The sequence below is a fragment of the Acomys russatus genome, chromosome 29, assembly GCF_903995435.1.
Source record: "Acomys russatus chromosome 29, mAcoRus1.1, whole genome shotgun sequence".
Lineage (NCBI taxonomy): Eukaryota > Metazoa > Chordata > Mammalia > Rodentia > Muridae > Acomys > Acomys russatus.
In genome coordinates, this window is record NC_067165.1 from 41,093,677 (window position 1) to 41,115,595 (window position 21,919).

General features: G+C 52.7%; 1 protein-coding gene across 5 annotated transcripts in view; it reads right to left on the minus strand.

Moving 5' to 3' along the window:
• Positions 1 to 206: 206 nt before the first annotated feature.
• The window catches only part of Spsb1 (splA/ryanodine receptor domain and SOCS box containing 1), a 61,306-nt gene continuing 39,593 nt past the window's right edge, over positions 207 to 21,919 (minus strand). For all 5 annotated transcript variants that reach the window (XM_051172176.1, XM_051172177.1, XM_051172180.1 and 2 more), the window contains exons 2-3: positions 10,006 to 10,849; positions 207 to 927 (exon numbers count right to left, since the gene is read on the minus strand). In XM_051172176.1, the coding sequence (XP_051028133.1) occupies positions 800 to 927; positions 10,006 to 10,699 (822 nt within the window). In that variant the 5' untranslated portion in view covers positions 10,700 to 10,849 and the 3' untranslated portion in view covers positions 207 to 799. The remainder of the gene's footprint in view (positions 928 to 10,005; positions 10,850 to 21,919) is intronic.

A 21,919-nucleotide genomic window follows, 5' to 3' on the forward strand; every position in this document is an offset into this window, starting at 1 on the left:
ACATGGGGACTTACACAGCCCTCTAATTCTCCTGTTCTGCTGCCCGGTGCAGAGCTCCTTAGAAACTGGTCAGGGGATGCACACAACAACACACTTGTATGTGTGCACACCAGCTCGCATGTCCCGGGAGAAGGGCAGGTGTGGCACACACAATCGGGGGGGGGGGGGGATGGCAGGTGGTGGGAAGGCAACAGAACACACCAAGGGATGTGGCCCAAGAAAGTTTCCTTTCTACGTGGAATAAATAAATGGCCTTTTGTTAATGTTTAAAGAATAAATACAGGGCACGGAGCACCGGCAGCTGGCATGGAAGCTGGCGCTCATTGGCCCAAGGGAGGCCCAACCTGGGGTTTGTCTCAGCGTCCATGGTATGGGATGTCCTGAGCTTCATCTGCATGGCCTGGTCCGGCCATTCCTGCTTTTTGGAATCTGCCCTTCAGCCCTGGCATCTCCCATTAGCCTCACCTCCCGGACCCCCAGCTGGCTGTAGACTCTCCGCAGGGAACTGGGGAGCAACCCATTCCACCTGAGAGGAGACAGGCGCCTGAGAGAGGCTTTCATAGTTTATTCTCTGCAGGTGGTTCAGGGAAGGGCCTGGATGTTGTTGCTTCAGCCAGTGCTGGGAAGGGAGAAGTCCGTTGGCATCGGTCCACCCAGCGGAGGCAGCTGGTAGGATGAGAGGACACGTCTGCCCATGGCTGAGGGTGGGCATCCATCCCAGACACAGGGGTTGGTGGACCCCCGACGGCTCAGTGAGTTGGCACCAGGTGGCTGTCGTATGGCGGTCCTGGGACGTGGGTCACTGGTAGAGGAGGTAGGCCTTGAGGGAGGCAGGTAGCGGCAGAGCAGGGATGGCACCCAGGCGCTCCTTTCCGAGCGCTAGGCGCACTGAACGCCGGCACAGGTCCATGAGTGGCAGGGGCTCAGCTGGGAAAACCAGGAAAGAGAGGAGAACCTTAGCACAGCTCAGGAAGGTTCTAGAACAGACAGACACCGCTTACGACGAGTGTGGAGTCAGCACCGTATTGAGTGGATTTTTAACAGGCAGGCCATTAACAAACGTGATTTTAAATTCTGAATTGTGGAGACCACTGCGGAGAAGGCACATCAGGCTAGATAGGTTCAGAGGCTGTCTGCTGACAGCGATCAGTCGTGACACGGAGGCCACTGCTGTCTTCATTATCTTTACAGAAAAGGGAACTGAGAAACAGAATCTAGAGAACCTGCCTAGGCTCGGCCTGCCAGAAGACATGTGGCTGGGACCTGAAGGCGCTGTTCCTGGTCTCCCTGTGGGGGCCCGCTCTGGCCTGTCCGGACAAATGGTACCTTCCCTGTGAGGGGCTCTAGGGTAAGTGAGAGTCAACTCTCTGGCACTCCCCGATTCTAGACACAGAGCAGGCCATGGAGGGCAGGTGTGCCACCTCACTTCTACTTTCGAGAGCCTGTGTGTGAGGTACTGTGCTTGCCTACATTTTGTAGGAGAGGACGATGAGCAACAGAAAAGGTGCCCAGCAGGCTGGAGTAGAGGCTGATAGCCAACGTTCTGAGCTGCCATATTGTACTACCCGAGACAGGAGAGCTGGCCTGGGGTTGGCTCAGCAGGTAAAGGCGCCTCTTGCCAACCTTGATGACCTGAGGTCTATCTGTGTAGGACTCACACAGTGGAAGGAGAGAGCCGACACCTACAAGTTGTTCCATCTGATCCTCACATGCACGCGCTTGAGTGTGTAAGCACGTGCACGTGTGACATAGAACAAATGAAGAAGTAAACCTTCTTAAGAAAAGAAAGAAATGCTAGCCTAGAGTCATATGTAACGGGCGACAAAGCTAATGCACTGTTGCCAGTCAGCTGGCCCCATAGCCTGGTGATCGGTGTCTGAGGCCACGGTGACCAAGAGCTGGAGGAAACCCAGGTCTATTGGCTGACAGGAAAAATGGAAATGCCAGCCTAGCTGCTGCTGGAACTCCAAGGACACTCAGGGCCACCTCCCTGCACTATCCCAAACACCACCAAGATGTCCCCAGCCAGAGGAACTCATGGCTGAGTTGTTTTGGGCATCTAGATTAGAGAGTGCCTTCACCCCTGGGACTCCAAGGCTCTGTTCTGTCACCTGAGAGTCCAGGCCCGTGTCCTGCAGAGGCGGCGCTGGCCGGCTGGCAATGCCAGAGTGCTTAGGAATCTGAAAATTGTTTCAGCTTTGGAACATACCAAGGGTGGGCCACTGTGGAACGGTTCAATGCTCCCTGGATCCTGGTGCTAGAAAGAGCACAAATCAATGGACTGTGGCTTGGACCACACCCACCCCTTGACGTGGAATGTCCATTGTGAGAAAGAAAAAAGAAAGTAAAAACGTCCAGAACATTTTTTAAAAATCTTTTTTAAAAAATGTGTGCTTGTTATTTTGTGTGTCCATGTTCATGTGTGTACAGATGCACATGGTGGGAGGCAACACATGCATGTGTGTGAATGTGGGGGCTAAAGGACATCCTTAGCTGACATTCCTCAGGAAAAACTGTTCACCATATTGTTGTTTGTTCTCAGACAAGGTCATTGGCCTGGAACTCACATGTGGGCCGGGCTGCCTGGAGAGCCTCAGCTATGTGCCTACTTCTCTGTGTCCCTAATGCTGGGCCTGCAAAGTGCAGGCATCACACCTGGCTTTTTTTTTACATGTGTACTGGGGGGATCTAACTCAGGTCTTCGTTCTTTTTTTTTTTTTTTTTTTTTAATTTTTAAAATTAATTTATTTTTGCTACATCTCAATGTTTATCCCATCCCTTGTATCCTCCCATTCTTCCCTCCCTCCCATTTTCCCATTATTCCCCTCCCCTATGACTGTCCCTGAGGGGGATTACCTCCCCCTGTATATGCTCATAGGGTATCAAGTCTCTTCTTGGTAACCTGCTGTCCTTCCTCTGAGTGCCACCAGGTCTCCCCCTCCAGGGGACATGGTCAACAGGTCTTCATTCTTGCAAGCATTTTACTGACTGGTCCATTTCCCTAACGCTAAAGTGCATTCGTTCTGCTGTTAAAGTCTTCTGTATTAACCAGTGTGCCTCAAAACAGTAAAAAAAAAAACAAAAAAACAAAAAAAAAAACAACCCTTTAAAGGCTGGAGACACAGCCCAGTGGTAGAGCATGGTGCTCAGCATGTACTCAGCATGTGCAAGGCCCTGGGGTCAAACCCCACCACCAAATAATAAACAAACTAATAGAAATGATGGGAGATTGCGTTCTATGCCTGGAACATGGAGCCTGCAGATGGGTGCAGGACCCCTTGGGGTAGGAGAGGGTTCAGATGCTGATGGTAATGAGGTTATACTGGGTGTGTCAATGGGTGAATTAGAACGGTGCCTAAGCTCAATCTTATACCAGTTGCACTGAAAAAGAACAAACTGGGAGGTGGCCCAGTCTATAAGGTGTCTGCCATGCAGGAGGGAGGACCTGAGCCTAGTTCCCAGGAGGACATGAAAACAGCCAGGCGCGGTAGCACTTGCTTGTAATCTCAGCTCTGGGGAGGCAGAGCGAGGAGGATCCCTTGGGGCTCACTAGCTAAGTAGTATAGCCATAGTGGGGAGTTCCAGGTCCCAGAGAAAGAGGTCTGGTCTCAGGAATGACGCCTGAAGCTGACCTCTGACCTCCACATATATGTACATACATACCCACCCACACTTACACCCCACCCCACAGGATAAACCTGAGCTCATGGGATGGCTTGGTGTGTGTGTGGCTTGGTGCTTGTGGCACAAACTCGATGACCTGTGTTTGATCCGGTGGCATGGCTGTGCCAACACTCAGACATATACACCACACACACACACACACACACACACACACACACACACACACACACACTCACACTAAATCAATTACAATTTTTAGAAAAGAATAAATGTTCGGTATTTCCTGAACTCTAACCTGAAGGAAAGCTGCAGCTTTAGCTTTTCAGGAGAGGGACCCAAAGTAGTAATGGTTTTTAATGGAAGCCTTGAAATAAAGCTTTTCCTGGACAACCCAGTGTGATCACTGAGAGCCTGGCGGGGGGGTGGGGCGGGACAGACAGGGGAAAAAACTAAAGGGGTTCCATCTATCCAAGTACATCTAGACCCTGAAACCAGAAGGCTTAACTGCAGCCTTCAGCCAGGACCTGGTAGTTGTGAGGTGGCCCTTCTTCATGGCAGAGCGGGGAACCCTGTGTTTCCTTCTCACTGCCTGGGAACTCCTACCATCTGGCATCACGGGGCAAAGGGCCTGAGGCTGCCTGAGTGCTATTCCAGGAGGATGTGTCTCAGCCCCTCCTGGGAGGTAGACGGCCTTCCTCAAGGGCTGCTGAGGCAGCACCGGGAGCCATCTATCATGGCTCAAGTGCCCCACTAAGCCAGAAAGTATTCCCACCATGGACCCTTGGCACTGAATGTCAGGCCACCTCACAGATAGCCTTGTGAAGAAAGTTTCCAGACCACAGGACTCAGACCGAGCGAGTCCCTGCTCCAAGCTCCTGTGTTTCAGGACAGGCACTGCAGCCACCGCTACCACCACCACCATGGTAGGGGAAGCTTGTGGACCTGTTGGGGAGGGGACTGCTGCCCTAACCTGCAGATGGGGAAAGAGACATCAGGAGCACAAGGGTCAAGGACTCTGAAGGGTTAAGTGCCTCCCTCATTGGCCCATGTGGAAGGCTGGGTGCTATGGGGAATGGTCATGGACTGTCAGGCCTCCTAGGACCAGCGACAGGAGGGGCAGCTAATGGCTGCATTATTGCATTAAGAGTTGACAATGTGGGGCTGGAGAGATGGCTCAGTGGTTAAGAGCACTGCCTGCTCTTCCAAAGGACCCGGGGTTCAATTCCCAGCACCCACATGGCAGCTCACAACTGTCTGTAACTCTAAGATCTGACACTCTCACACCAATGTACACAAATTAAAAATTAAATAAATATTTAAGAGAGAGAGAGAGAGAGAGAGAGAGAGAGAGAGAGAGAGAGAAACCAGAAAAACAATGTAACCAGAGCGAATCAGGCACTCTGAACAAGAACAAACAGGTCATCTTTCCCCACCTCACACAGGGAGAAGCAACGGTACACAGCGCTGTGGTCGGCCTGCTTCTCAGACCCTGGGCAGAGCTGAGAGTGTACGGACTAAAGCAATGTCCACTGTCCCAATTTCACTTGGTCAGTACCAGGACTCAAGAAAGCACTTCTGGCCAAGAGCTACAGGCTTGCTCTCTGCCCCATCCAAGTGTCCACCAACGTTCCACTGAGCTGGTTGGAACAGCTGCTGGCTGGAGCCTCTGGCAACTTTTGCTCATCACAGGAGGCCGAGGTGGTCACTGATTTTTATGTGAGTGACAGAGAAGATGGAGCTGAATGCTCAGCAAGGACACCAGGAAGTTAACCAGACACTGTTTCCAGGAGCAAAAGGTTGAGGACCTGGGAGAGGCCACAGGCCGACTAATGCATTTCTAAGAGGAACAGTTTCCTAGGCCACTAGGAAGCTCTGCACAGCTCCAGAGCCCCCACAGACATATCTGTGGCGCTCTGAAAAACATCTGCCCCAAGTGAGGCTTCAGGAGCCCAAGGGCTCGCTAGCAGTTAGAGCATCTGTGCAAATGTGAGGACCAGATCTGGATTCTCAGAACCCAGTAAATGCCAAATGGGCACAGCAATCTGCCTGTAATTCCAGCCTTGGAAGATAGAGACGGGTTCCCCAGTCAAGCTGGCTAGCAGGACTAGCCACATCAGCGAGCTCTGAGTTTGATTGAGAAACCTGCCTCAATGACTAAGGGGAAGAGTTTTTTCAAGACAGGGTCTCTCTGTGTAGCTTTGGCTATCCTAGACTCGCTTTGTAGCTGGACTTGAACTCACAGCGATCCACCTGCCTCTGCCTCCCGAGTGCTGGGATTAAAGGTGTGTGCCACCATGCCCGGCTTTGAGGATGATTCTTGACATGAACCTTGGACTTGCATATGCACCCACACACGGGCACCCACACATATGTACCCACACACATGCACTCACATACGTGTAAAATCATTCGTAGTACAAGTGGAAATTTTTTTAAAAAGGCAAGTGCTGTGTTCCAGTCCATGACAAATGATCAATGACACAGTCACACCAGGAGGGGACTCTAGTTCAGTGACATCCATGCTGTTTACCCCCACGGCACCTGAGGCTGAGCTGGTGCTCACTCCTACAAGCAGCTGGCAGTGAAAATCCTCACGGGAACATTCTAGATTGTTCTGAGTGGAAGTAGCCATTGTGCTCATTCTTTGTACTAAGCAGTTCTCACAAGAAGAGCTGTGGAAGCTTGGTGCCTTGTCCTTGTCCCCAGGCAAGGACAAATGGAATCTTTCTAAGCGACACAGGTGCTCTTGGCCTCTGTCCTCCAGACTCTGAGACTCTACCATCCTCATGAGGCCAGTGTTTCTGAGAGAGGGTCTTGCTGCTCCTTCGTGGTGTGGCACTCCCTGAAGGAAGTCCTGGCAGGGGTAGGGTGACCAGTCTCCCCACCGCACTGATGAGGGAGCACTGAGAAGCCATCACTGTGGTGGGACAGCTGGGGAGCAACGCAGGAGGAGGGGACAGATACTCACACTAAGAACTAGCCAGGGGTGGATAGAGGCAGAGAATGAATAGCTACAAACTAAACACTACACAACAGCCGCCAGGACTTCCTGGCCGCAGGGAACAGATTCTCCCCCGAGCCTCCGCGAGGTCTGACCCTGCTGACAGCTCGGTCTCAGACATCTGGCCTCCTGAACTGCGACAGAATAGATTTCTGTTGTTTTAAATGCCTGGTTTGGGGCAATCTGTTCCAGCAGCCCCAGGAAATGAGTATAGCATCCCCCCCCCCCAAGTCAGGCATCAGGGTTTAAGCCTGCTCCACCCGAATGGCTCCTGGCAAGGTCACTTACAACCTTCTGGTTGCCAAGGCAGCCGTCAGCATTCTTGATCTGTCATTACTTTGTCTTTCCTGAAACTCTTTCTTCCCTTGGTACCCAATACCATCTCTTGGGACGCTCTGGACACCTAGCGTATTCTCCAGGGCCTCTTGCTCCTAACAGCGTCTAACCTCAGCCCTCACCTGGCTCTCTCCATGCCTCTGGGTGCTCCGTTTGTTGTCGATTTTGGTGGGCTAGGGATGAATCCTGGGACCTTGTATATACCAGGCAAGTCTGCTACCCATAAGCAACACCCGCAGCCAATAGTCACCACTTTCCATGTCATCTGTACACGGACGAACCCTGTGTTTCAGGTAGCTCATAGGTCCACCTGGACTAACTTCTGCCTCGACATGTTCCTCTCTCCAGCTTTCCCATCTTTCTGATTTCAACCATGACCTTCAACCTGCTTAGACCAAACACCTGGAGTCATACACTGGATATCCTTTCCCATTTCTTAAACACAATCTACTGAGCTGTGTGTTCCAGGATCTGGCTGCCTCTGCCACCTCTACAACTTTTGCCTTGCCTCAGGCCCAGCCATCTCTTACCTGGACAGACTGTCATGGGGACCACTGTTATCTACCATCAGCTGAGGGATCCGTGTATGGCCTGAGTGGCCCCTCAACAATGCACTGAGGTATCGGTGTTAAGCAGGTGATGGCTCTAACACATGCCAACTCTCCCTCCTCTCCCTCTGCAGCCAATGAGAACATACCACCCCAGGTGTCCTGCTCAGCACATCCACGCTCCCATCTGCATCTTCCAAAGTCAGCCTTATACAGCCAGGACTAGGGAAGATGAGAAGCCATGGGTCTTGGCATTGCCTGGCAACTCAGTTAAGCCGGAGAAAGCCCAGAGTGTGTATCACTGCCCAAGAAGCATCTTGCTGTGACATTTCTGAGTCCATCTGGATCCCAGCTGCCATGACAGGCTGCCTAGGTGAGATCAGTTTCCAACATTCTCACACTCCTGCCCAAACTTCTTTAGAATTTTCCAGTAGGCCTGGAGTTCTCGATTGAAGAGGAAGGAAAAAGCAAGCATTCATCTTTCTCTGCTTCCTAACTGTGGATATACTATGACTGGCTGCCTCATACCTTCCCCCGCCACACTGGACTGTGCACCCTCAAACTGTGAGACGAAACAAACCCTTTCCTTCCTCCTGTTGGATTCATCAGGTATTTTGTCCCAGCAATGAGAAAAGTAACTAGCACGGTGTGTAACCCTCCACTTGACGCAGAGCTAAGTAGAGTACCAACTGTTCAGAGGACACGGTCTAGGCCTCTAGAGTGGCATTGGTGGAAATGCCACGTGAGTTACACATGACTTGCCAAGAGCAAACACACCCCAGGCCCCCTCTTAACTGCTAAGAGTACAGGATCTGGGATACATGGAAGCCATGCAAACTCTCAGGGATAATGGAAATACTGGCAAGCCTACTCCCAAATGACAAGACTAGACAATTTTCATGGAGCTCAGATCTGATGTCTGGAAGACGACAGTAGCCTTGGCAATCCTCCCATCTGTCAGTCTGCAATGAAAGAGCATAAGCTCCCTGGGGCACTGACCACGCCTCGAAGGAAGGAGGAAGGAGGGAGGCAGGCCCGGAGCCAGGGTTCCCTTTGAACCTAAACCCCAGACACCTGCACTCAGGAGTCCCAATCTCTGGCCGTCCCTGCAAAGGCGGTTGTGGACTTGTCACTTGTTTCTGTCACTGAGGGAGACAGACCTACGGAACTTGCTCAGCTAGTTCCCTGGTCCAGGTCTGAAATGGCTTCCTTGGGGAGGAGGTTCCATTCTAGGTGCACGCTGGGCCGCCTCTGCCAGGAGTGCCATACTCTTTGTGTTAGACTGCACGGGGACAGATAGAGGCAGGCAGATGATTCTGCGCTGCAGATGGCCCCACCCAGTGACTGGCTCCCTGCCGTCGTCCAGGCAAAGCCTCGGTAGAACATGCAAAGAAGAAGGGGAGGGGCTCCTGAGAAGATGGGAGTCAGCTCACAGGTGTCTGGCTACTCTGAACATCCCAGGGTTGCCCAAAGACCAGTCTGAGAGAGGAGCGAGGCAGACAGGGAGTCTTGCAGGGTCAGTGATGGTGGGAGAGTCAAGGGCTGTGTTCCTGACATGAGCAAGGGACACGTCTATCACGAAACACAGGTTGGGGCTGGGATTTGGAGTGCCAGGCCAAGCCTGTTCCTAAAACAGCCATGGTGGTTGGCACTTTCTGGGTCATCCCCTTGTGGAGATGGAAGAGACAGACCATAGGAGATACCCTTGTAGGAGATGAGCTCCCAGGGAGAAGGCCCGGTATGGGGGTGGACGGTTCTGGGACACTAGGACTCCTGCTAACACGATATACGGTCTCACCCATACTGGAAAGCCACAGGCCTGCACCTGCCACCAGCACAGTACTGATGCATACAAGACACTTCAACACAGAAAAGGGCCACACCCTTTCCCCAAAGGACAGACAGAGAAGTCCCCGCTGACTCCACAGTGTCCCAGCTCCAAAACGAAGCAAATCTTTTTCAAGACTGTGGTGCAAAGGAGAGTCTTGCGGTGGGAGGGAGGGACTCAGAAGCTGGGTCATTCTTGGAAAAGGTCCTGGGTTTTCACCTATCTAGGAGGCCAGGGCATCCCTAAGACTGCACAGCTCGACTCGGTGACACTAGCTCCTGTTCTAGAATACGGTCAGTGACAGTTGAAGGCTGGAAGCACGTCAACCAGAGAATAACAAAAAGCATTTGTTCATCACTCCATCACCTGTTCATCCAGTCACCTGACCTCTCCATCCACCATCCAGTCACCCACCCGTGCAATCATCCATTTACTCGTGAAGCGCTACCAGGTATTCCAGCAGGCTCTAGACAGACCTCCTCACTTAACCAGATACAGGTCAAAAGCGGCCCGTGAGGATCTACAGACACCGGGCTACCTACTTTGAGACGTTTTTAAAGACCGACAACTACATAAACTAGGCAGAGACCATAGGGATATGGGGGCGGGGCTGGAGGTTGGGGGGGGCACGACAAACACCTGTTTTAGACAAAGCAGGGGACACTTACGATCAAGTCCGTTCAAGTAGCGCATGCGGATCTCACAGTGGCCCCAGACGGCACTCACGACGGGGTACAACTTTTTGCCCTTGAGCCCCCGGAAAGCCACTCCCATGTACTGTCCGTCCACAATGAAACTCAAAGTCCCGTCGTCCATGTCCAGGGCCACAAGGAAGGAGTCAGGGACGATGAATGTCTCGTCTGGCTCTAGAAAGGCTGGGTATGTTCTACTTGGCTGGTTCTTGCCGTCATGGTAGAGCCGGTTACGCCCCAGGTCCCAGCCCCAGGACTCAGAGTTATTCCCTACGAGGGTTGTGTACCCAACAGAGTGCAAAGGGGCATCCGCCGTGGCTACCCCCACCACGGCATGCGTGCCCCGCTGCCTCATGGCCCACGTGATCTGCCACACGTGCAGTCCACGTGTGTACCCGACTTTGGCCCTGATAGCGTCTGTGCTCTGGGCCACCGGATGCCGGTGAAAGGTCAACTTGTCATCTTCCTTCACGAAGACATTGAGCGAACGGTCGTTATTGTTCCAGGAGTGGAGCAGCTGGACGTCGTGGGGCACGGGGGGCATGTCCAGCAGGAGGTCCAGCCGGGTGGGCTTGCAGTAGTCCAGGCCCTGGAGCTCCTGCTTGAGAGGTCGGTAGGTGGCGTCCCGCATGTCCACAGTCTTGATGCCTCCCGTGACCTTCTGACCCATGTTGGCCTTTGATTTCACCTTTTCCCTGACTCCCAAGGCAAACTCATCAATCTTGGGACACTGACTCCAACAGCTCTAATCAGGCTCAGCAGCAACCCCTAAGGAAGGTTCCTAGCCGATCTCCAAAGGTTGTGAAGCACTCAGTGTTTCCTAATGGGTGGAAAGAAAAATAGCAGAGTTAGCGAGCTGGAGCGCAGTAGCGGGGGGGGGGGGGGGGGGAGATTAAAAAGGAACACACAACTAGATACACCAATGTGCCTCAGCAGCTCGGAACCTTGGCGCAGAATGAAATGTTCCCGTCCCTGGGGGCTGTGTCGTCATGAACAAAAGGGGCTATCCATCCCATGATCTGTGTGGAGAGGCAGAGGTGGGCTTAGGGCCCGGAAACTGCACTCGGTGTGCTGGGTCTGTGTGAGACACAGGGGATGCTCGTTGGGCTCCTAATTGGCGGTTCACGGTCAGAAGGCCCAGGCGGCAGCGTGGATCCTGGAGTGAGCCCCAACTCAGTGACACCTCCTTGGTCAGAGTGAAGGGAAGCGCATTGCTCTTGCTCCCCTGCACAGGATGCAGACCACAGCACAGGCAGAGGAAGAGCGCAAGCCAGGACTTCCCTTGCCAGCACAGTCACCCCCCGCCAAGCGGCCCAAGGGAAGGAACGCTGATGTAGACGGCAGTTCTTCTCAGGACTGGCATACATACTTAGCCAAGCTCTATAGCTCAGAGGCCTCAGCAACTTCCTCCTCGGGCCCTAACCTCGTCTGGACTGCAGCCATCAACAAGGCTTTTACAGGGCCCTCGCTGGGTCCTGGAATCAGAGGGACACGGAAGGGGCGAGGCTCATCCATTAAGTCATACATGGTTCTGTGATGCTCATCCACCAACCCACACATGGTTCTGCGAGGCTCATCCACTAATCCACACGTGGTTCTGTGAGGCTCATCCACCAACCCACACATGGTTCTGTGAGGCTCATCCACTAACCCACATGTGGTTCTGTGAGGCTCATCCACCAACCCACACGTGGTTCTGCGAGGCTCATCCACTAATCCACGCGTGGTTCTGGGCTAACTCGCAGGTGATCCAGTGCTCTGTTAGAAGACCATGCTTCACCAGTGAGTCTCCTGGCTACAGCCTAAGTCCATGCCTTGCTCCCTGCACGTGGGACTAGAGGGGAGACCTCACTGCATCTGTCTACACCTCCAGTGAGGAGGAAGAGGAGGAGGAGGAGCAAGAGGAGGAGGAGGAGCAAGAGGAGGAGGAGGAGGAGGAGCAAGAGGAGGAGGAGGTGGCGGCTGACAATACTTTCCCCACCTGTTGCTGTCCAGACTTGGATGGGGCAGGGTAGGGGGGAGGGGATGGGGGAGTCCGGGGTGGGGGTGGGGTGTAGAACACTTGCACTCTTGGCTCTCACTCATGCGCGGAGGGCTGGAAGATGGCTCCGTGAGTAGAGGGCCTGCCTCCACAAGTGTGAGGCCCAGAGTTCCGATCCTCAGAGCCCACACAGAAGCTGGGTGTGTATGGCAGCCCACTTCCTATCCCAGAGCACCTGGGGGTGGGGATGGGCTCTCTGCAGAGGAAGCTGGCTAGATAAACTAAACTGGAGAATTTAATGAAAGACCCTTTCTCAGTACATCAGGTGAAGGATTAGGAAGACACCTGATGCCATCCTCCACACACATGTACATACATGCACACAACAACAACAAAACACACACACACACACACACACATACACACACGGTATACATACATTTAAAAAAAAACCCAAACCCTCCTTGGACTCCAGAAGCAAAGTCTGAAGACAGGCTCCAGCGATCAACAGGGTAACAGGGAACGCAGAGGCTCCTGGATACGTAATCTAACAGGATGAGACACCAACAAAAACGGGTGAAGGCCAGTAAGCCTCAGCCACTGGAAACAGGAGCTCTAGGGTCCATGAATAAAGTGGATGCAGGAAATATGAAGGAAGCTAGTGTGGGAAGGCTGCAGGGTGCTAGGCTCAAGGTCATCCGGGCACTAGAGAGCGCTGGCCTCTCAGTCAGTGAGCACAGGACCAACGTGAGTTACTGCGCTCTTGGCTGGGAAGGGACCACTGTGAGGACGATGGCTTTGAGGTGGAAAGGCCTCCTGTGGGTTCAGCCCCGCAGGAAGGACCTAGGTGAAAACACGTGCTCAGTGCCCTTATACCTTCATTCTTGGTGCCAGAGAGAACACATGATGCTCCTGCAACACCCAGTCCCAAGGATGCAGACATCTCTTCAGAGAAAAGACAGGACTGGGGTGTCCAGTGGCAACAAATCTGCCCATAGCCGAAGTGTCCCTTTGCAGCTGCGGACTGCACTGGTTCCACAAAGCCCTGTGGGTACTGAGAGCCTACTTCTGGATATCCGGGAACAACGATTCTAGTTTCTTTTAATCTTCCTTTGGGATACTGGGGGGTTAAACCTAAAACTCTGTACATGCTAGGCAAAAACTCTACCACTGAACCACATCACCGGCCCTTTTAAAAACTTATCGTTTTGACCCAGGTCCTCATGTTGCTGGCTCGATCAACCACCTGGGATGTCTGCTCCAAGCTTGTTGAGTGGCTGTTGTGACTTCTCTCAATGATAGAGTGCAACCTCTAAGCTGGAGCAAGCCCTTTCCATACCTAAACTGCTCATCAGAATGTTTTATTATAGCAGGAGAAACCAAATGAAAACCACCAGAAACTAGCACATTCGATGAGAAAAGGCTCCATGCTAACTGTCTTGGGTTTTGTGGACCAGACTACAGCTGTTCAGCTTTACTGTCACAGCCCAAAAATACCTACGAAAGGCACAGACGCTGATGTTCATGGCTGCATTACAATAAAACTTTATTTAAAAACGGGCCAGCCCTCAGCCTGCCAGACCAAGCTAGATTATGACTCCCACTCTGTCACCCACCACTGAACAAAGTTTTGTGAAGGCTGCAGCTGGCAAGCCTAAGGCCTTAGGACAATCGATCAAAAAAAAGTCACCTCAGGGTAGAGTGTCCACTGCCTGTCCAAGTCATTTTCACAAGCTCTTCTAGTTCTAAGATGTCCCCAATGGCCTGTATGCAGCCTAGCGAGTTCACCATCACCCACGCTGTGCTGAGCTGCAGCCCTCCCTGCACCATAGGCAGGTGAGAGCTCCAGGCGTGGGACGGTTATGAATGGTGGGTGTCCACTGGAGAGAAGGTATAGGAAGGGGGAGCTGGAGAGAGGGTAGGCACAGGCTAAAGTGTCCACAGCGGTGCGGAACGATTTTCTCATAAGGGAGGCCAGGGGACAGGTCCAAGTACTCCATCCTATGTGTTCTCCCATCCCATCATCTGAGTCACCTTCTGAGTGGTCAGTTGCCATGGCAACCCTAGAGTCACGCTTGACTCATCTTTCCTGTGTGTCCAGGTTGTTGCCTGAAGATGACACTGTCCCATTGTCCACAGCGAGCCACCTCCTAGCTTACGCAAGGCTGCCAAAGCCAACCAGCTTCCCACCTTCCATCCACTCTAAAATGTACCCATGCAGGGAGCTAGAAAAGTGGCTCAGAGGTTAAAAGTGCATACCGCTCTTGAAGAAGACCCAAGTTCCATTCCCAGTACCCACACTAGGTGGTTCACAACTGCCTGTGGCTCTAGCTACAGAGAACCTGGTACCTCTAGTCTCTGTGGGGACTGAACTCATGTGCCCAGGGGCCCCCATCCCAGACCTATAATTTAAAAATAAATTATTTTAAGGCATGCCCATGCAGCTGCGCTCTCCCATTCTCACCTCTCCCTGGGCTGCAGCCTGCAGGGTGTGCCCCCAGGCCTGCCTCCAAGGCTCCCACACTCACTCAGGACAACTGTGCCTCGTTCACCAACTAAGTGCCACGCTCGGCTTTTCCAAGTTCTTGTTCTCTCATCTATAACATGAGTGGCAAGTTCTCTCATCTATAACATGGGGGGCACCTGTGTATCATGTGCTTATCTGAGACTCAAGGGGGACAATGCCCGAGAGGAGGCTTGGCACAGCCGGCATTCTACTTCTGACGTTCTAGAATGCGCTTGCTCCCTCAACAAAGCTCACTGTGAGCCCGTCTTCCTGGTTACCACACCTGGTTCAGCAGATGAACACCGCCTCTGGCTATGACCCCAAGCACTGGAAGGCCATCCCACAGAAGTCCAAGATTAAGGACTCCATGAAATTAGAGGGCAGTGGACTTGTTTTGTGAATGGCCAGAGAGTAAATATTTTAAGCTTTTCAGACAGTGTGTAAATAAATGGGTGTGGCTATGTCCCAAGAAAACAGAGAGGTGGATTTAAACCATAGCCATCATTTGCTGACTGACCCTCTTATAAAATTGTGAAAAACACTGACCCGCTTCCCCAAAATACCTGGACATGGAGCTCAGGGTGGGGTGGGTGTGCGCCACCCATGGGTGCTAGGTGACAGGAACATGGGTGCGCCTGCATAGCTGTGGTTAACACTGGACAAGGTAGGCTTCACTGAGCCTGTAGGGAGTCCAGCAATGGGTACTGCTGGTAGGAAGTGGGAAAACCAGTACAGGTGCTGGCTCTGGGTCACCCCGTTTCCTGCTGTTCAGGAAGGAAAGCAGAAGCTCAGGTGTTATTGGGTTCAAATGTGCCATGTGAGTCTCAGGATCGAGGGAGCAGATGCAAGCCTTTGAGAGGTGGGAGGACTCAGCCCTCATCCCTGCCCAGGAACTGCCGAACCATGAAGGGAGTGGTGGTGTGTTGCCTTGTAGGCTGAAACTAGACAGCAGAGAGCCTACAGGGACGGGCTGCCATGACCACATCCCATCAGTCACAGCATAGGGGCACCACTGGGGGTAGTGACATCAGCGGTCACTGAGGCTTAGGAGCAGGACAGAGGCCTGGAAGTTGGTGGCTCCTGGCTGAGTCCCTTAGCGGTTCCCATGCTCAGAAAGTGAGGTCTGGCATTCACTACCATGTTCCTCCGTGGTGGAGACAGCTGGCTGCCCTCATGGCTAGCCAACCCCCAAACAAAGCCCAGTCAGCACCCCTCTTGCCTTCCAAACTTTGGCCACCCTGAACAACAAACACATCCCACTGTGCTTAGTCCCCAGGGCTGCCCCTGGCAGCTGTCATACAGTTGCAGTGCTGGTCATTCGCAAGGACCAGGGACACTGCTGAGAGGGGGCCCGAGGAGGGGACATACAATGTCATTATCCCATTACAGAGTCTATGCAGCAGTGCAGCTATCCCAGCCAAGAGATCGTGTGTGCGTATGTGTGTGTGTGTGTGTGTGTGTGCGCGCGTGCTTTGAGTGTGTAGGAGCTCTAAGTGTGCATCTGTTACTCTTATTGGGCAGCAGAGACTATATCTAGTCATTGGCCCAGCAATGTTTTTCTCTAGGTTAAAGATCAACCAAGGACAGCAGGGTGACCACCATGCAAGGGTAAGCAGGTGGCTTACAAGAGGAAGGCTGTGCTCTGCACCATAGGCTGAGAGCTCGCCGAGCCACAGAAGAGAACCAGCTCTTGTCTGGAGTCTAGAGAGTCAAGATCAGTGACAGGGACTGTGTGACACCAAAGTACCTGAATAATTACTCAGAAAATGCCATGTAAGGGCTGGAGAGATGGCTCAGTGGTTAAGAGCACTGACTGCTCTTACAAAGGACCTGGGTTCAATTCCCAGCACCCACATAGCAGCTCACAAGAACTCCAAGATCTGACACCCTCACATAGACGTACATTTAGGCCAAACACCAATGCACATAAAATACAAGTAAAAAATAAATCAATAAATAAAATGCCGTGTAAGCAGCTCCATGGGTCATAGCAGGCAAGTCATCCCACCCCCACCCCTCATGCCACTGTCTACCCTGCCCTCTTGGTAAGGATGTGTGGCTGAACTGAGGCACACTGGCAAGGGGCTAGGGGCTTAGGGTGCACCCCAAGGCTGTGGGTCGGATGACTTGTGACCCTGACAGGCCAGTTTAAAGATGCATGCACACACCAAGACCGACTCTATACTCCCTTGCAGTAGAATGAACCAGATCAAAAGTGCAGGAACTAAGGAAGGGGTGTCTGCATCCACAAGACCACACTAAACCCTGTGGTTTACATTTCTTCCGCCTTCCTCTAAGGAAGCACTCCCACCCCTCCCCCGGCCCCTGCCACACACAGAGTTGGGGTCAGTTCAAGGTTCACTGCAAAAGGCCACAACGGTCAGGGGCAAAAGCTTTCAACTCAGTTTAGGTGACCCGGTGGCATCTGTAATAGACTTTCAAATGGAGGGCTCGGCTCTAAGAAGAGCAGAACTTGCCGATGCCTTGGCTTCCCATGGGCGGCCTTCCATGCTCTTAGTCCAGGGCCTCTTGTTGCTATCTAAGACAGGATGGAGGTGAGAGGAGCTTGGCAGGGAACTGTCAGCTGGTGTGATGAACAGATGCCCAACTGGGACAACCTTCTCTGCAAGGTGTGTGTGTGTGTGTGTGTGTGTGTGTGAGAGAGAGAGAGAGAGAGAGAGAGAGAGAGAGAGAGAGAGAGAGAGAGAGGGAGAGAAAGAAAGAAAGACACACACACACACACACACAAGTGGGGGTGGGGGGAGAGGCAAGAGGGAAGGGGGGATGGTGGGAGCATACGTTCCAACCAGGTGCTAAATATTCCTTCAGAGTCTCATACTCCTGAGAGTTGCATCTCCTTCCACCAGGAGGCATCCCTCACCCTCCCCTCCCCCCACCAGCCTATAGCCAGGAGCACTTGGATGAAGAAAGTCACTTCCAACAGCATAAGGTCCATTGAGCAGCCCAGGGAATGAGGCAGCTGGGACAGAAGGATCATGGGAATATGCAGCATGCGCTCCCATCTCTGAAGGGGCAGGGTTTGGTCTCTTCACGCATCTGGGTCTACTGCAGGCGTGGAGAAGGACCCAGAAGAATAAACACCAACCATTTTACAGCCGCCTATAAAATCACCCTGGGATGCGAAAGACAACGCTGTTAATTTTAGACACTCTGAGGTCCATGACTGACAGACAGGAAAGCAGAGTCCAGGATAAGAATGCTGCTCAAGCTTCAGGGCCATCCCAAAGAAAAGCAGCATTTCTGAAACTGATTCTCCAAAGAGGGCCTGCCACTTGTGCTCTTTCTAGATCACCAACTTACTTTGTCCATTGAAAATGGAGCAGCCTGTCTACTGGCACCTGCCCCAAACACAACTGCTTTATCCTACAACTCAACCAGGTGGGCTGGCTCTACTCTTGCTCAGCCCCTGCCTAAGGCCTCACAATGCTGCCCCATAAAACCCGGGGCCACTTTGGCCTCAACAGACTAACTCTAGACAGGAGGAAGAGGAGGAAGAATGGGAACCTCAAAGAGGGACATCCAAGGGGACAACTTCTGGCTCTTGGCTCAAGGCAGAACTTCTCAACTTGCCAGCACTGACCTGGAACCCTACCATATGCCTTCAGTAGATGGATGGTGCAGCCCCTCGGACCTCACCTTCCCCCAAAGTGCTTTCAGATGACTTGGCCGGAGAGTCCCACTTCTTCTGAAAATTAGCTTTTACTGGAGGAGGCACTGCCAAGGTGACTGGGGGGGGGGGGGAGGGCCAGTGTATGGGAGTGGACAGAGGAAGGCCACCGGGGAGTGTGCAGACACATGCCCGCCTCCCGAAGCTCTGTTCACCCTCACTACCCCTGACCCCAGAACAGTAAAACTATTGTTTTGACCCAAGATGGAGAAAGAGCGAAATTCAGGATGTGGAACAAGGTGACCTATTTATAAAGCCTCCTTTCACCTGAAGATCAAATAGGCTCCCTCCCTCTGGTGGCCTCCCTGCCTCACACATCAGTGGTTGCAGCCCAGGGTTTTTGTAAGAGTAATATGCCTGGGGCAGAACAGCCTGTTATTACAGGGCAGCCTCTGCAGGCTGGCTGAGCCACTGTCTGACCGCCTGCCCCAGCTTGGCCTGCTCATTAGGGTTTGCTGCTTCCTCCAGCCCGAGGAACACAGGTGGTAGGATGGGTTAGGCGGTGACAACACCCAGGGCATACATACAGCAAGCTGGGCTACAAGAACAAAGGCACCGCCCTCAGTGGAACCCCTGCCATGTGTGTGATCTCTCACCCTACCCAGTCACCTGCCTGAGAGGACTTCTCAGGCAGAGGGGTTATAACATTGTCTCTGACCCCAGAGCCATCAGAGAGGATTGGCACTTCTGAGAAGTTCTGATAGGCGATTTTGGAAAGAAAACCCCACACAGTCCGGAGCTCTAGCCTCTGGCCTCAAAAGAGTGAAAACGCACCTGCCACAGACACCTACAGAAGGACCCAGATTACTCACCGCACTTTCAGAAAGGGCTCGAGGCAGTTGCTCCATGCCCCTGGGAAACCAGCAAGACATTCATACAGAGACCAAAAATTAAAATAACAGTTAGCTTGTAGTCTAGTTAAGAGCCGGAGGGTTGTGGCCTGCGGCACAGTCAGAGAGGCTCCGTCACAGGAGGGGCAGCCACAGGCCAAGCATATGCACCTTCAGGGGCAGTGGGAACAATCTAGACTCACAGGGTTACTGTTCCGCCCGCTGCCTGGCGGGGGGGAGGTCAGTCACAAACTGGGTTGTTAGTGCTGGCACGGAGGGAGCTGAGTGTCACAGCAGCAGCAGAAGCAGGAAGAGCTGCTGAAGGAGCCCACAGAGAAAGGCCCATACCCTCACCAGCTCCAGAGGAAGGCAGGAGATAGGGTGTTACAATAGGGTGCCTCTGGCCCCCCAAGTGGTTACTCTTGGGAGAAGGCTCCCCAGGGAAACAATCTCAGGCTCCCTCTTGTTGGCTTCTTCCTGATCTGAGAGGAGGTTAACACAGGTCTGAGATAGCTTACAGCCTTACATCAAACCAGACCTCAGCTTTTGGGGCTCCAAAGCCTAGGTCAGGAACAGGCATCACCTCGACCTCTTCCCATAAAGAAGATTATTTCTAGAAGTGGACCTCAGTTCACCTCAGGTCCCTCCAGATAGAAGAAACAGGGGAAAGGTGCTGGGAGAGGATCAGGAGCCTCAGGGGGGATCTGTTTATAGGTCTAGAGTGAACAGGTGAGCAAGTAAGCAAGTCCATGAGCAAGCGAGAGGGGCCTGGGCTGCCCTGTCCCACTCTGCAGATCCACGGAAAACCCGCCACACTCCCTAAGGGTGTACAGGAGGAACAAGTACGGCATTTGTTTTTCTGTACATAATGCGCAGCTTGGCTCCAGATAGCAGCATTTAGCACGCAGGAGACGCACCATACACACATCGCTCTGCCTTCTCCCGTCTCTTTCAGTGCTAAGGGATCCCTAAAAACTGAGAGCTTGGATGCCAAGTGTAGGGGGGTCATGGGAAGCCATGGGTCCAGGGTCCACAGAGATAACTCTGGTTGCTCAGTCACCAAGAAGGTGTCTCTGAGAGAAGACAGAAAGAGGTGGACAGGTGTCCCTGTGCGGGGCATGTGAAAGGCAGAAAGACAGGAAGGTCCCTTCACACAATACCCTCCTAACTTCTCCTGAATTCAGTAGGTCATGTGAGCCCCTTAAATAAAAAAACAGCAGCAGAAGGAGTCACCTCAAAAACATCCAGAAGGGGAGGAAGGCTGTTCAAAGAGATGGCTAGGAAAAATAACCCACGTGCTGGGTGCCACGCGACGCTTGGCCTTAAGTGACCATCACTGCATCTGCACTCTAGAATGGTCTAGAAGGAAGGCAAACAGTTGTATCTACGAGATCATACGTGAAGACCACACATGTTGTTCCCTGTAATTATGTTTGTGAGAGTGGTTGTCAGGGTGAGGCGCAGCAGCAGCGGTAGCCCCTGGGAAGTGTAGAGTCTCGGTTCTCCCAAATGCTAGGATTCCAGGTGTGGACCATCACACCTGGCTCCCCAGCCCATAGGAAATGGACTTACTCTATGGTGTGTGTGTGTGTGTGTGTGTGTGTGTGTGTGTGTGTGTGTGTGTGTGTGTGTGTGTGTGTGTATGTGTGTGTGTGGACTAGTCTAGCCAGTCTGCAGAAGGGTTTACCCTGTCTTCACCTCCCACACACTGGGACTACAGGTGGGCTGCTACACCAGGCCAGCGTGTACACAGGGGCTGGAGATCCAAACTCCAGCCCGCATGCCTGTGCAGCCAGCACTTTATCCACAGAACCGTCTCCCCAGCCCCTCAATGACCTTCCAGACACCTCGTCCTACCTTGATATAAACTATTTCAAATGTCACAAGTAAGGAGTCATAATACCGAAGTGGAGAAAGCATACGTTAAGTTTTCTCTCTTCTGAGGCTAGGGAGAAGTACCAAGATACGTCAGTTTGCCTTCCTTCTAGACTATGCAGGCGCAAGGATGGTCATTTACGGCCAAAGGTGACATCACACTCAGCACATGGGCTGTTCTTCCTAGCCACTTCTTAGTCCCTGCACCAGTCTGATGTGCTAGCTTCAGTTCTCTGTTAAGATTTCCTCCTTAATGGTGTGACCTGGAAGTTTTTCCTTTAGTTTACCCCACCTTCAAAACTTTGGCTCTCAGACATTCCGTCCCCCCGCCCCCTTACTGTTCGCAGAAGACATGGAGGATCCCACTTGCCTGCCTCTAAGCTTCCTGGTCTTTGCACCTCACAGTGGCAGCTGAAGGCGCTGGAGTTTCTGCCGGGCTAGTTTGTCCAACAGACTTGTAGTGGACTACTGCCAATGAGCTTGCAAAAGGATCCGGGTAGCAGCCTCAGTACCGGTCCCCGGGTGGGATTTCATAAACCTGAATGGGAGGCCTGGGAGAGGGCAGTCCCAGGTCTCACGGGCAGTGGGGAACGCAAGGACTTTAATCTCTCAGATTCCCATAGCCTCCAGGAACTTCCTCTTACCTGTCCCTGGCCTTCCTGCTCCAAGCCCATGAGCCTGGGAAGTCGTAAGACCTCTAAAGGGGAGGCACCAGCAGGTCCAAAGGTGGCAAGTGGATTAACCCTTCATTTCAGACAAGCTGAAGGCTCCAGGGTGCAAATTCCCTTGCACCGTGTCACATGCAGGAAAAAGGAAGGAGGTGGAAAATGACTTCTGGGCCAGTGTGCAGAGAGGCTATCCTTGACCTGTCAAAAATGTCTGTTGGCGAGATCCCGGCACATGGCTGCTATAATCCCAGCACTTAGCAGTGGAAGCAGGAGCATTCTGAGAGAGCCTAGCCTGGGCTACCTAGCAAGTTGGCCAACCTGAGTCAACAAGCCAAAACGACA